General features: G+C 32.7%; 1 protein-coding gene across 11 annotated transcripts in view; it reads right to left on the bottom strand.

Moving 5' to 3' along the window:
- LOC130894644 (glutamate-gated chloride channel) overlaps positions 1 to 15,176 on the bottom strand; it is a 108,887-nt gene that overhangs the window by 31,705 nt on the left and 62,006 nt on the right. For all 11 annotated transcript variants that reach the window (XM_057801574.1, XM_057801571.1, XM_057801579.1 and 8 more), the window contains one exon: positions 2,200 to 2,264. In XM_057801574.1, coding sequence (XP_057657557.1) covers positions 2,200 to 2,264 — 65 coding nt within the window. The remainder of the gene's footprint in view (positions 1 to 2,199; positions 2,265 to 15,176) is intronic.

Here is a 15,176-nt window from a genome sequence, read left to right as displayed (position 1 = left end):
TGTAAAATATATCGTTATATTATTATCAAAGGTCATTTGATCAGGAATTACCGTGAATCATGCTTCTCACTATCGACTGGACGTTGATAGAAAATGTGAATAAACCATATTTTAATTCAGTCAACGTTATACCAGGGAAATATGAAAGTATCACCATCAGTAAGCGGAAACGTATCAAATCAAAGAAATCTATGAGTTAATTAAGTAAAATTTTCGCTAAATGACAAATGAAATAATGTCAAATGAGAAGTAGATATACAGAGGAGTACGTCAAAGGAAATAGTATTCATCAATTTTTTATCAAATGCTCAAAGAAGCCGATTTTTGTTCATAATATTCATAACAGAAGCAAAGAATGGATAAAAAGTTGACATCAGTCTATATTTTTGAAGGTGATAAATTAATATTTCCCTAGATCTCACACATCGTATGTTCCTTATTTAAAAGAGAGGAAAAGTGAGATTGGAAGGGAGGTAGTTGACAAATGACAGGTGTCTGTATAGTTGAAGTATGTTCTGCTTTCAATAAAAATCGATGTGTATCAATATTTTCTGGAAATATAATGAATACTACCAAATATAGATGTGGAATGTTGTATGTGATCCACTCTGTATTAAACCTATTTATTATTCGTGGTACAATAATAAACGAGAGAAAGTAGAAACTAGAAAGAAGTGTATGAAATTATTTATTCATTTATATATAAACAAGAAGGTGAAGAAGGGAAAGCTGCTGTTACGAGGGTAGTTTTGAGAGCACGCGCGAAACATTTGGTGAAAGTGGATATTAGACTGCTGTTTTACGGAGCGTAGAGAACAGTGGGGATAGCATAATCTCACTTTTTAGTGTACTTATAGTCATGGGCGAAAAGGACATACCAGTATCTGTTGCGCAACGCATCATTTTTTTTGGTAAAAGATAATGTGAAATCTGAGGAAATTTATCGAAAATTACTGAAGGAATGAGTGCCTCTTCAAGAATCGAGAGAATGAATGGTGTTCTGCTTTTCTAAAAAGCCGAAAAGTGGTAGTAAACTTGCCCTTGAACAATTGTTACCGACGAAAACGTCAGCGCTGTAGAAAAACTCATTTTGGGAAACCGACTGATTCCTGTACGTGATAAGGCTAAGGAATTGAGCATCAACGTAGGTATTATAGAGAAAATAATACATGAACTGCAAATTTTTATCCAAATGATACCAAGAGTTCTGATTTTTGAGCAGAAATTGAAAGAAAACAAAGAAAAACCGTCTTCAAAGATAATTACCATACCTGGAACTTGCCAAAATTGTGGGATCAAAACAACAAACGAGAAATGAACAGAAATGTCCTCAAATGGCTCTAAAACAGCAGAAAGAACTGAAATTAGAGTACAAGGGTCTAGAAACAAATACATGGTCACATTAAAGATTTTTCAAGTAGAAAAAATATACACAACCAAAAATGCATCCATTTCAATCCAGATAGGAACTATCACAAACGGAAGATCAACATCCTGTTAGAGGTCTAAGCTCCAATATCATAAAATTCAAACTAGTATGAAAATGCCAGGACCAGTTAAACTAGCTTCGCAAGTAAAATATAGTTACTCTGCAATGGATTCCGACACAGCGGAGTGGAGGGAAACAGACTCACTAAAATAGAGGCAGACACACCCTTCATAGGATTTCAACCCTTCTGTGTTATAAGGTACAGAGTCCCGTCGAGGGCACTGTCGTCTCAATTGACAGCTGAAGACGTTAGACTTTGCAGATAATGCAGCGTACAGATTCTATTGCGCAGAGGTCAAGACCTCTCGAAGTATGAGAGACTACGGAAAGTCGGAGTACTACCTGGGAAAGTATGGCATAGAATACGAAGGTCTATGACATCTACAGCCATAGCAACATCTAAACTTTCTAAGAGCAGTGTGATTAATAAATAGATCAGCTGTATTTCTTCCTTCTAGTATTTGTTTCTGTTTCTGTTTCCGTAGATCAAAGTGGGAGTTAATTTATGTGAATAAATGTCAAAACAGAACAATAGAGAAAAAATCTGAGCATTTTGATGTGGAATAAAACAATAGAAGAATGATTCCTGAGACTGATGGTCCTTTCCTAATCGTTATCTAATGATTTCTTGATAATTCTATTTGGATTTAATTTAGAATTAGAAAGTGTCCATCGTTCAATATTTGAATCCGATAATAATAAGTACTCACCAAACTCGACTCATCCGGAGATGCCAAACTCAGAAGTAAAACACTTACGTTAACTGTCAAAGACTCTGTAACAATAAAGATCAATTTATGATAGTTATCCAGATAATTTGTTTATGCTGATATTTTCAATGATTTTTTTTTCAAAAATGTAACTACTCTTCGACTAATTTGAGATCTTGTGATATTGACAGTAGATCTTGTTATAAGATTTCGATTAGGATATAAATTATTAAAGATATAACACGTTTCTTTTTGACTCCTACGCCTATCACCTTCTCCCAATATCATTTAAATATCAATTCGTTCTTTTTCGTATTAACGATAGCTATAATAGCTAAATACGAAAAATATACAGGGCGATCTAGTTGGTACAACAAAGTTCATTATTTTTCCGGAAAAAGGAAAGATCTGTCGACAATGTAAATACCATTATAATACCGGCCGTATCACAAGACCCTTTCGCACAAAAACTTATAAAAATCGTACAAAACGTTTACGAGGTAATTGAGGTGTTCCATATATAAAACTCACCCTGTATTTATTAGTTTTATAATGATAAGTTTAGATTTGAGAAAACAAACAGAAAGTTAGGTTAGATTCAATGGATATTAACGAAATAGATAATTTTTTAGATTTCTCACTACTATTCGAATGCTCTGGTCGCAACAATCATATCTTGATTCTTGTATTGTTTTTTACATTGTACAGGGTGTTGATCCTGTTACGATTTTTATGGAAAAAATGTAGCTTTGATATGATACACAAACAGGTAAACACGACTCCATAAATACATAAACAAAGAAATGTTGGAACTTCTTGATACAGTTCGCACTAAGCCTCTTGAACTTGTGTGAAAAGTGATAGTTATAGCCCAGTAAAATAGTTAGTAACCATAATAATGAGGTGAATCAAGTGAATTATTGGGAATACTTGGGACAGTAAAGTATATTGGGTTAAATGTAAAATTTAATTCAATTTTTTGACTAAGATAAATGTTTAAAGTATCTGTAAACAACAGCGTTTTGAGAACGTTCACCATTAATATTGTCAAATTTTATGATGGTAATATCAAATTTGACATACTCACATAAGTGTTTGAGTAGCAACCCACAAATTATCAATGGATATAAAATGACTGATAATACCACCCTGCATCAAAATCAAAATGAACAAAGATCATGGTTAAGCAGCTTTTCACGATGATTTCAAAAATGCAATTATTAATGGGTTAGTAAAGAACCTGTATTTTGTCTATTTCAACTTAATATTTTGAAATCACTCAAGAACCATCTGAGTGGACACTTTTTATTGATTCCTTTCAAAGAAGTTTGAAGAGAGTTCTAAATAATGGAAATAAGAACGCCTCAATTCTTGTTGCCAATTCCGTTTACTTGGAGGAAACATGGTGAAATTTAGGAGCCCTATTGGGCAACATTAAATATGCGGAGCAAAAATGGCTTGTGTGTGACGATTTCAAAATGATATGCCCTTTGATAGGTCAAAGCTGGGCTAGAGATCGTGACAAACACTGGAAACAAAAATTGTGCCCTAAACCTTTGATTGACCATAAGAAGATTGCTTGCTTCAAGTATTTTTCAGAAAAAGTCAAGACGGGGATTTTCGTAGATCCATAAATCCGAATTTCGATGGAACAAGCAAATTTTGGAAAAGTATTATTCAGAAAGAAAAACTAGCTTAGATTAGCTTTATAAAAATGTTCGCAAGTTTCCTGGGCAGGAATAAATATTCCAAAAACCTAGTAGGACCAAAATTCCGTCGTTATAAAAGTCTTGGATAAAACATGATCGTGAAATAGCACTGCCTACATTCCCACCTTGATTATTTACCTCAGAACCCAGGGAATTACATTAAAGAGCAAGGTGAGCAGTTCCACTAAGACATAAAAGAAATAGAAAAACTGTACCAAAGTAGGTGGAATACAAATATGATAGTCGAGTGAAATTGGATTATAAAATTGAACAAAATCTAGACGTGATAGAGGGAAACGTAAAACAGATATAGAATCAGCATAAAAAAATTTAAGTTATAGTTTTGTTCATTTGATTATTTTTATATGCTGGGCGTTGAGATGGGCTGGTTCCCGGACTATAAGAACTCAACCGTATCATTCTTATTACTGAGCAAACATGCATAATGGCCACATAGAGATACGTTCATATCGAACTCATTCTATCATATCCAGAAGAGATAGTGGTGACAGTTAATTGAAATTTTATCAAAGTTTCTGTGTGACCATGAAAATTCAAATAATAGCTTCGAAGATCCCAGTTATTCTTTTGTTTACATTTATCTATCCCGAGGAAATGGAAAAACGAAAACTTCTTTGTGAAATATTATACTGAAAACATTACAACTAGCTGACCCGGCAGACTTCGTACTGCCTCAATCGATATATAGAAGACTTTTGGATAAAATAAACTTGAAACAAACAATAGGAATCTTTTTTATTGAAACAAATAAAAAAAATGCTCGGTATGAATGAAGTTTTATTATTATTATCGATTGCTTACTTACAAAACAGAGTTTTTAATAAACCAAATTTTTGGTTTGATTGTCCATGCACAAAACAAGGAAACTGCAAGTTCCTATCAAATTTCCATCGACTGGCCTTGCTATTTATTTATGGTCAACGCAAATACCAGACTTACCGGAAATTGTAAACGTTTAAAGTCGAATGGTGAATCCGTTGGAATCATCAGTATACGCGGGATCAAGAAATCATCTCCTTTGTATTTTTCTTTCATGATTGTTCGCAATTCTGATCTGTCTCTCTCTGATCATCAGTACGTTTAACACGTGACGTAGCCCGCCCACTGAACGCGACGATCTAAGTCAGGTCGTGTTCTCCTCGGAATCATAAGTTGTAATTAATAAAAATGTTATGTTGTTATTTGGGTTCTTTGTTGAAAAATAATGAAGAAATGATACTTGTTTTGATTAACTAAACTTTTTATGAACAGTCGTTGGATTGTTGCTCAATACTTAAGAATTCTTAAAATTACAAATTGGAACTCGTTTGCCTGTCACAATTTTTTGTGTCATATTTCACTGTCACTGAACATATCTAAGAGTGCTTGTCCCCTGCCAACTTAACTAAATTAAAAATTTATATAAACATGGCTACCAACTATATAAAACAAAATAGTGTGAGATAAGGATAGGTCGGGTCAGCTGTTAATTTGATCAATTATCAACAAGTTCTCGCGCACTTTAATCGCCACTCACAAAGATAGAAGGATGCGCTTTTTGTCTGGGGTATCGATTGACATATTAGTTGGTTGTCAAATGTCAAATATTATGGTTTTGTGATGAAATTTGACGTTTCAACTTTTCTTTGAGTCTTTATAAAAATGTGATATTGACCCTGACAATTTGCGTATTTATATCAATCAATAATAATAATTAATAATTTGATTTGATAAATTATATACAGTCATATATTTCATTGTCACGATTCTCAAAATCTCAAGGGAAATTTTTTATTTAATTTTTAACCAGTCTAAAGATTTTCGTTTCTCTTTATTTATTCAGGTGATTGTCGTTCATGGAATCGTGGATTTTACTGGACAAATGGATTATTTATGGCTGACACTTGATTAATATTGCAATCGAATTTCTAAATGTTTTTCGAAGTAAATCCCATATGATATTTGAAAAAAATGTACCTGTTATCATTTGACAAGATCTTAAAGAGATAACGAAACTACTTTTTTCAAGGTATGAAAATATTTCCTAATGACGTATGATAGAATTTTTTTCGTCCTATATTGTAAACAACGCATTTTGATACTGTTTTGAAGGTATCGATTGCCCTTGACAAAGGGGCTGCAAGTCAATCCTTGGGTTATTTTAATTTTCCATTTGATCAACACCGTTAAACTAACAATGATTTATATTAAATATTGAAAAAAATTTCAAAAATCCCCTTGATAAAGGTTTAGAATGCACTAAAAGTGAAAAAGGAAAGAATAGGTGTCATGGCGGACAAGATTGGTACGTATGACATCAGAAGAAAAAATTCATCAGTCAAGCCATTCATTTGTTGAAAATGGTATTACAAAGCCCAACTGACGTAATGTAATTTATGATTAAGTATGATTGAAATATTGACTATTAGAAGTTTTGAAGTTGATATTTCAATGTGGTTGTTTCGAGTTTCTATTAGCTTATCACGCCGAAATTATTGTTACGACATGCACTTTGAAGCCGGTCCTGTCCGGTTATGATGAAAGTCTATGATTTGGCGAATACGCTGAAAGCGACGGCGTACCACATCTCCGTTCATGATGATGCCTTTCTCGATATCTGGAGTCTTGCACTTGGACGATCCAAACTCTATATGTATATCGGTGGAAAATCGATGTGTTATATCGAGAAAATGATTGATTTGACGCTTATTCGCAGCTTATTGTTTGATATCGTCCATATAAAGAAGATGGTACAATTGGTGTCTCTTTTCGCTTTGATGTTGAATCCGTACTTTGTATAATTGAGCATGGTAGAATCCTTACTTATGGGTATTTTGTCAGTACTGAGGGAGTTTGGACTGATGTAGATTTGTTCGCCATCTCTTCATCGTTGTTAAAAGGAAGCTTATAATAGTTGGGTGAACTTTATAAATCTGCAAGACCTCCACAATGAATGAGGTATTATTATTATTATTATTGTTATTATAAATTTTTTTTACTAAATCCACCAACTCCAATTAAGTTTTTTGTTCAAGTACTACAGGAGACGACTAGCTTTAGTATACTGTGTGAAATGAGGTATCCATTTTATTATTATGTAGATCAATGATTTCCATTTTTCTTAAATTTTGATATTAAGCTGTCAGCTTCATATGGAATTAAATTGATGGAAAACCCAGTCTATATTACACGATATAGAGGAAAAATCTACTATACTTCGCTAAATGTTTCTTTTTATAAAAAATTGACCTTTCAAACTACTTCGATCAAAATGTTTTTTCTTATTTTGATCCATTTGTCTTTTCTTTGGTTCTCCCGTATTTGTCTTTTTCCGGGTTTCCGGGTTTTTGTGTTTTGTTTCACAAACTGTTTTTGTTATTGGTACAGTTCCCTAAACGTTTTTCTATAGTGACTTTGTTGTGAAGCATCTTAAAGTTTTTTAATATATTCTTTTCCTTTTTACCAAAGTTTTTCATTCATCACTGTTCATATAAATTTTCTCTTCGTTAAGGTGTTGAGTTTTTTCGTTTTTCATAATCTTCTTTTCATCTTCATCACTTTCCAAATCGATAACGCCTCCTTTATCTTTCAAACCACTCCATATTATGTTCTGAATTGTACACGTATTCCTAGATGTCTATCTTCTCTTCCTTTAATTGCTTGTTTTTTTCGTTACCTTCATACCCGTTTTGTTATTCCTCTTCATTCTTCAACTCTTTCATTATCTGTATTAGCATATTCATTTTATTATATTTTCCGTATTTTCTTGGTGGTAGTTTTGCAATTTTCAGTTTTCTTCCAATCAAGTCCTCATTTTCTTTGTTGTATCTAAACAGTACTCATCATTTCACATTCCATTTCTTTTGTTTATTGTTAAATCTGTGTTTTTTTACGTATTTCATAATAATTTACGTTATATCAATTTTCTATATAAGGTGAGGACTTTTTGTGACCTAAAAATAATGCCTATTTTTAGCTCGCAGGTTAATTATTTATCGTTCAAATCTATTTATGTTTTTTTGATGGAAGGGTTTTTATCGTTTCAAATTACTTATTCAATTTTAGATGTTTGTTCTTTTACTTGGCTCGTAAAAAATTAAAATTCACTTACAGGATGATGTAACCTAATAGTCCTATATTAGACGTGTCTTGAGCGAGCGAATCGCTTCTAAGCAATATTTTGTTTATGCAGAAATATCTTTTTTCTACCCAGCATTTAGGGATTACGAGTCAGACAGGCCAACTTAAAGTGGTGGCATCATCTTTAAATACGTTAAGTCCAAAAACTCTCCAATTTCATGCATCTATTTGATGAGAAAAGCTAAGCCAGCACCAGAGATAACGTGTTGAGATCGTTCTATATAATGCCTCTTTTGACGTTTTCGATATATTCTTCACTTGCTAGAAGGGTTATTTTTCTTTTCAATCATAGGAACATCATAATATTTTTTTGTGCTTCAACATGCAGATATCTGTTATCTAAGATACCATCTCCACACTATGGGCATCACGTATACCCAGGAATGCTTTTGGTGTAATCAGGGTAAAGAAACTGCAGACCACGTCTTCAGCACTCAACACACAAGATGATTAAGGTATGGACAGATGCGGCGATGACGATAGTTTAAGATGTCAGAGAACAGATTAGGAATGTCATACAATATATTTGATGAGAGATAGTGCTCTTGGGAGTTGGTTAATGCTGCTGACCTTCTGTCATTTCGCCTTTTTAGCGTCGTGGCTTAGCTCAAGATTTGTGATTTTGAAAATCAATTTAGAAATATGTCTTTAGAGACTTATAAAGTTGTGTATTAAAGGCAAAGCGAAATCCCACCGACAGGAGCATTTCCTGGTGATAAAAAATCCACATAACTTCATTCGTGACCTCCTTTTATATTGTTAAAGAAACCTGGTATTGTAAACGATTTAAGAATTGAGGCTTCTCCGTTGAGCACTACCTGATTACCTTAATAATTACTTTGTGAATGTAGTCAAATTTTTACCAATTCTATGATTCTTTCTCATGATCCGCTCTCATACTTCTGATATTAATGTTGACTTACACAGTTTATTCTATTAAATTCTTTTCTGGTAACGATGGGTTTACATTAAATGTGTTTTATAGTGTGCCAGAATGCACATCAAAACACCTCCCTACTTTATTGAACATTTCGTTTTAAAATGGCAATTTTCTATTATCGCTCAATTACACTCATTCCCACGTATGTAAGATCATTGAAAGATTGGTCTTCTATCTTATCTGTTTAAATATGAAATACTCACTAATTGATGATATATACCATCTCCTAAATAATTTTCAATCCATCACTGAACTGCAGCAACTTTCTGTGATTTTTCTTAGGCTTTCTATTATGTAAGAAATAATATTTTAATTAACAAATTGTAGTACCTTTTAATGTACGTCTTGTGCGACGCAATTTGAGAGAGCGAAGCACGATTTTGATCTACCTACTATACGTTCAGGGTTACTTGAAGGCTCTATACTGTAAAATATTTGATTGCTGATTTCTGCGCTATGAACAACTTGTATAGTAATTCTAATATTATTTCTAAACTTTCCACATACTGGTTTAATGTTAATATTTATTTTTGATAGAAATTTTCACATATTTGAGGATTGCCATTTATGTAATTCCATTATTGAATTTATTCATATCATTGAATTTGTTTTGCGCTCATATTTGTATCCAACTATTTCCAACCTCTATAATTATTTATCACACACCCTTTTTGATATCCAATTAGGAACTCGAAGCACGATCTTCGTTTACCTACTCCAAGTTACTTAAAGGTTCAATAATGTACAATGCGAGAAAATGAACAATCATTTGCCAATTTGGAGGTATATTTACTAGAAAGTGATTTCTACGTTATAAACGACTTGTATTCTCATTTTAATGTTCATTTCTGAACATTCTACATACTAATTTTTATTAATATTAATTTTTAATAGAAATTATTATGAACAAAAAAAAACAATAGAATTTTCTACGTTAATTAATTTCTTTGTAAAAATGATGTGTTTGAATGTGAAAATGTTATTTCCGCATCACACCCAGTCGTAATGTAACTTGGAAAGGATAAATGTTGATGTTGATGTTATGATTTTAACAATAATTGCTTCAATGCTTCGACAGTTTGATACGTAAATTTGTGGTAACACCAAATGTCAGTCTGAATTAGTTTTTGGTCTCTGCAAAACCTGTAGATGTAAAAGTAAGAAAGGTAGTAAGCGATTTACTACATACTACTAGATATCTGTACTTAAACTATAAAAATATTCAATTTGTTCTTTCACGCACCCTGTACAAAGGGAAAACCTTGGCACAAAATTCTAGAAATCGATATAGTGAACTATTTTGTATTGTTGGCTGATTTATCTACTGTTGTAATCAACAGCAAGCGTTTTTGCACAGCTTGTGTTCAATAACAAAATTAAATATAATAAATTCGTATCGATCTCAATGCAGCAAAATTTACATACCAACTCTTGGGTGTACTCATTAGTGATATTCATAAAATCTTTTTTAAAGAGTAGGAGAGAAGTGTTATTTCTTAAAATACCGATATTTTGTTGAAAAAAAGCGTAAGTTAACCATTACACAATATGGTAAAGGACTTTTTCTGAATAACGGTTAGAGAAATCAAAAACTCATTCGCCTAGATGAATATTATGAGATCTGAAAAAGGAATGTAACATATTCAATAGGAAAACATATTTTACAAATAAAAGAAGAACCACTAAACTTGTATCATGCTATAATAAAGAATATAATAAAAAATATAATCTTTTTGTTCAAGTCAAGCAACTGTGACATTTGGAATTACAAAGATTCCCAATATCCTCACATTTACATTTTTTAATCATACAGTTAGTTTTACATAGATACATCGTTTATAGCTCAGATTTCCTAAAAGTGGCTGCTTTATTGCAAGTTATCGTTAACTTTTCGTTTCCGGATATGAACTTTTCAGATCTCTAGCATTCTCATTAAACACAAATGGTTTCTGGAAAACATTTTTTTCGATAGTTTCTCTCTTGTTTGCTAGTTTATAAACATCGTCATCGGTTTTTACTCTCAGTGTATCTCCAACAAAACATGTCATTTCATTTTTTTGCTTGGTTTATCAAATTTATTTTTGCATTTAGTCTGTTCAACTGCACTTTTGGTATGATTTCCTGTTTCTATATTATTGGCGTTTTCTCTATCCATCCACTTTTTTCATAGTATCGTCTTCAGCTTTAGCGAAGTAATAACACAGATTGTCTGTTTCCTGGCCACTATCCTGGCCTTTGTTTCTTACTAGCTTGTAGATTAGCGACAGTTTCTTTTGAAAAGCTGATATATCACATTCTGCACTTTTGTCTCATTTACCAAAGTTTCTACATTATTGGCGTTTTCTCTATAATTATTGTCCACGTTTTTCATACTATCATCTTCAACATTAGTAAAGTAATTATGCAGTTGTCTGCTTCCTGGTCAAAATCCTGGTCTTTGTGTTGCTCTTGCTGAAGCTGTTGTCCCATACCAAACTCCGTGACGACTTTCTCCAGCTCTTTTTCGGTTCATAGATTTGCGACAGTTTCTTTTGAAAAGCTGATATATCACATTCCGCACTTTTGGTCTGATTTCCTAAAGTTTCTATATTTTATGAATATGAATTATGATTCACATTTCCCATACTATCATCTTGACATTAGCCTGCTACAATTTGAATAAACATTAAGTGAACATGGTAAATGATGTGACAACAGTCTATTATGCTGAAACTTTGCAATAAAAAACAACGTAGAGTTGGTTATTTTCAGCATTCATTATGAATCGTATTACATTTCACATCTTTACTGTTTTCTACTCAATTAATAAAAAAATTATAAATTATGGTGTTTATTTTTTTTTCTCTGAGGCTATTAGCTTTGGGGAAAAACAATAAAAATATTTATAAATAATGATATGAAATGAAATAAGGGTTGTTAATTTCACCCTCGTATAATGTAACAGGAATATTGAATAAAAGAACGTAGTTAGTCTTTTGCGAGTGAACGAAAATTACTGAAATTCAAGTTTCTAGCTTTAATGAAATTTGAAAAAAAAAATAAAATCTCAATTTTAGTCACCAATATATCTCAAAATGACGTGGGCTGGCGAAATTTTTTTATAGAAAAGATCCATCTCAATTTCATACGAGCAATCACCTCCCGAATTTTGTCGCATCAATGTAGAAACACCTTGTACATCAAAATATATATTTTTTATGATTCACCTCTGAAAGTTACTAGGAATTTCATGTTTTGAAAACGAGATCAGCAATTCTTCGAAGAGGAGAACAACTAATTTCCTGCCTCATCCTACGAAGAATATTGAATCATATCATATCATATGAATAACGTCCTTTTTGTAGAGGATCTTATGTTTGATGTTATTGGTAAAAGTCTAGGCTGGATGTCTGGATGGTGGAAATCAAGTTTTACCCAGTTCTTTTATATGCACTTCTTCTTCTGGTGAAGATAATCTATCGATAAGTTAGTCTGGTAAATGAATGTTTAACTGGTTGTTAGCAGTGGCGTATTTTCAAATTTGACTCCCTGGGCCGATTAGGTTTACCGCTCTATAAAATGAAAAAAGACGATACAAAAATAAACATCATTCAGTAAAAATTCTGTATAAGGGAAAACTTCTTTTTAATCTAATTAATAAATAGGTTAAGTTGCTTCAAACAGATTTTCTGGTTAACGACCTTCTCCATGATCTTGGTAGTGGCTGGGACTGAAACAAATGGACAGTAGTTATTGGGAAACGTCTTTTACTATTTTTTTTTTTGGTGTGGGTTCAATCCAAACAACTTTTCAATATTTCAGGGAAAAAACCTTGCAAAGAGTTTGTATAGCGGATTTGTTAGCTCATATGCTTATATGGTTCATCAGATGGTTTCCAAAGGACATTTGCCACGGAAGCTGAAACACATAGATCCACCTTCAGCCCTCTTACCAAACAACTGCTCTAATTAAATGAGCGTAACCCGACTAGTGACCAGATTTTTAACTAAGCATGGACATCTAAGATGACATCTCCACACCATGGGCATCACGAACGATCCAAAGTAATGCCGGTGCATAGAGAAGGATGAAACTATAGACCACGTCATCTGTGAGTGTCAGAACTGGTTGAAACGCTTGAGTAAGCTGTGAGAACACGAAAGGTTCAAGTCAAAGTGCCTGATAGGCTTGTCAAAGGACTTTTGGTAAGACAATGTCAGCTTGTAGATATCCTTTGATCTACCAATAGATAAAAAAGTCCTAATAATACTTTTACTTCGATAAGGTCAGTTGGCATAGCAATGCGATCTTCTGTTGTGTATCATATGATTGCATTGTATGGCTTACAATATTTTCTAGCTTGTCTGTGGCATAAAAACATTCCCAAATCTCCTTGCGCGCTTGGTAAACGTGCTTTCTCCACTTTTTTCCATCTTTTCCAATTAATCAAGGTGATCGTGTATCATCAATTCCTTCATTTTGTGAAACTTCCAAATTGTCGTCCGGTGAATTTTCATCATCATCTTTGGGTTCGATCTCAGAATTCGTCTGAACCTCGCACAACACGATAGCAATATTTCTCGCTCAGCTTTATAATTGGCAATGCAGGTTGCTCAAACCGCAACTCCAAATATTTTGGCAACTAATTCTGCGTAAAATAGAATTTTCTGTGAAGAGGTCAGATGAGAAATTGAGTATGGTTTGGAGCAACATGAGATTATCAAGACCTATTAATCCATCGAAGGTTTCATAGAATTTTAAATCTCTATTCTATAATTTGATAATATCGGTGTAATAGGGAATGATTTTGGAATATGAGGGGTTCGTATAACTATTAAATCATGAGAATACTTGGAGGCGATAACAAGATTAATGAAATATTTGGTAGCGTCAGTATCTATGAAGAGTTTAGGAGGAGGGTTTGGTATAGTTTCTTCTTATCACATATATTTTGATTTTCCTCATACAACTCATATAACTTCAAGCCTCAAAGTTTATATCGTGGTCTGAAGATTGGTGGTTGAAGACATAAGAAATGCTGATGATTTATATTGGCGATTAGTGTTCATATGTCTGATGGTTGATGGTTGGTTATTCCATGTTTCTTATTACTCTGAAAGACGGTTTCAAGATTTCTCGAGGTCCTGATAGCAAAGTTGTTAATGCTTTTTTTTTGTAAAAATCAATTCTTGTTTTATATTGGAATCGTTGTTATGGAGATCTATAAGTTTGATATTGTATTAAGGAGAGCCATCACTTTCTTGTACTAATATAGAAGAGATCCATTGGGTCCTTCTGGAAGATTCATTAAGTCTTTCGTAAGAGAATTCCAATAACGTTGGTCAGCAATGTGTTTCTTTTTGTGGAAGCTTTGGATTTTATTACTGTCCCAGAAATCCAGAAATAGTTTACTAGGAGGATTTTGGTTTTGGAATTGTAGAGATTTCCATGGTATGGTGTTTTGTACCAAAGCATATGGAGATGGAATCAAAATCTGGGTGCCCCAAATCTAAGGATTGACGGTCTCTTTATTCAGCTATTTTTTATCTTCTTTTCTTTTGTTCTAAAACTTCTAATTCACTTGATTTTCCAAGGGTTTTTCTAACTCCTCTTCTACAATTATTATTTTTTTCTTTCTTATTTTTTTATAATCTACGGTTATCTTCCAGTAATTTGGATATTTCCCAGTGATTTCTTATTCTTTTTGATCCATGATTATTGGAATCTAATTTTCATGTATCGGGTGGGCAACTAATAAACGCCGTTGACAATATCTCAAGAGCGAATTACGTTGAAGCTTCAGGTAGAAAGAAATTATAATTTTCGTTTTGTTTCAGTCATTAAATTTCTTAAATATATGGAATTATGCAAATAATATAAATTTGAAGAAAATGATATGACGTTCCAATTAATTTCTTCAAATAACTAGCGTTTAATCTGCATGAAAAACCAATCAAAAGTGATCTCAGTATAAAGATAAGCAATTTCAAGAGAAGTCTACTCTTCTAATATTATTCTTTAACATCAAACTAATGGTTTTTGTCAATAAAAGCTTGTAGAAGCAGATGGGAACACTTCTAATACACTTAACTTAGTTATGGCCTATTTAATAAGTTTCCTCAGTTTTCTCACGAATCGAATTCATTTTATTTGGTTTTCTCTCAAGGTTCTCGTTTAAGATTAGAAGGATCATTGATTCCAGAAGTTCC

Source organism: Diorhabda carinulata, chromosome 5 (genome assembly GCF_026250575.1).
Source record: "Diorhabda carinulata isolate Delta chromosome 5, icDioCari1.1, whole genome shotgun sequence".
NCBI lineage: Eukaryota > Metazoa > Arthropoda > Insecta > Coleoptera > Chrysomelidae > Diorhabda > Diorhabda carinulata.
The sequence above is the reverse complement of the archived record's forward strand: the minus strand, read 5'-3'. Positions and strand labels throughout refer to the sequence as shown.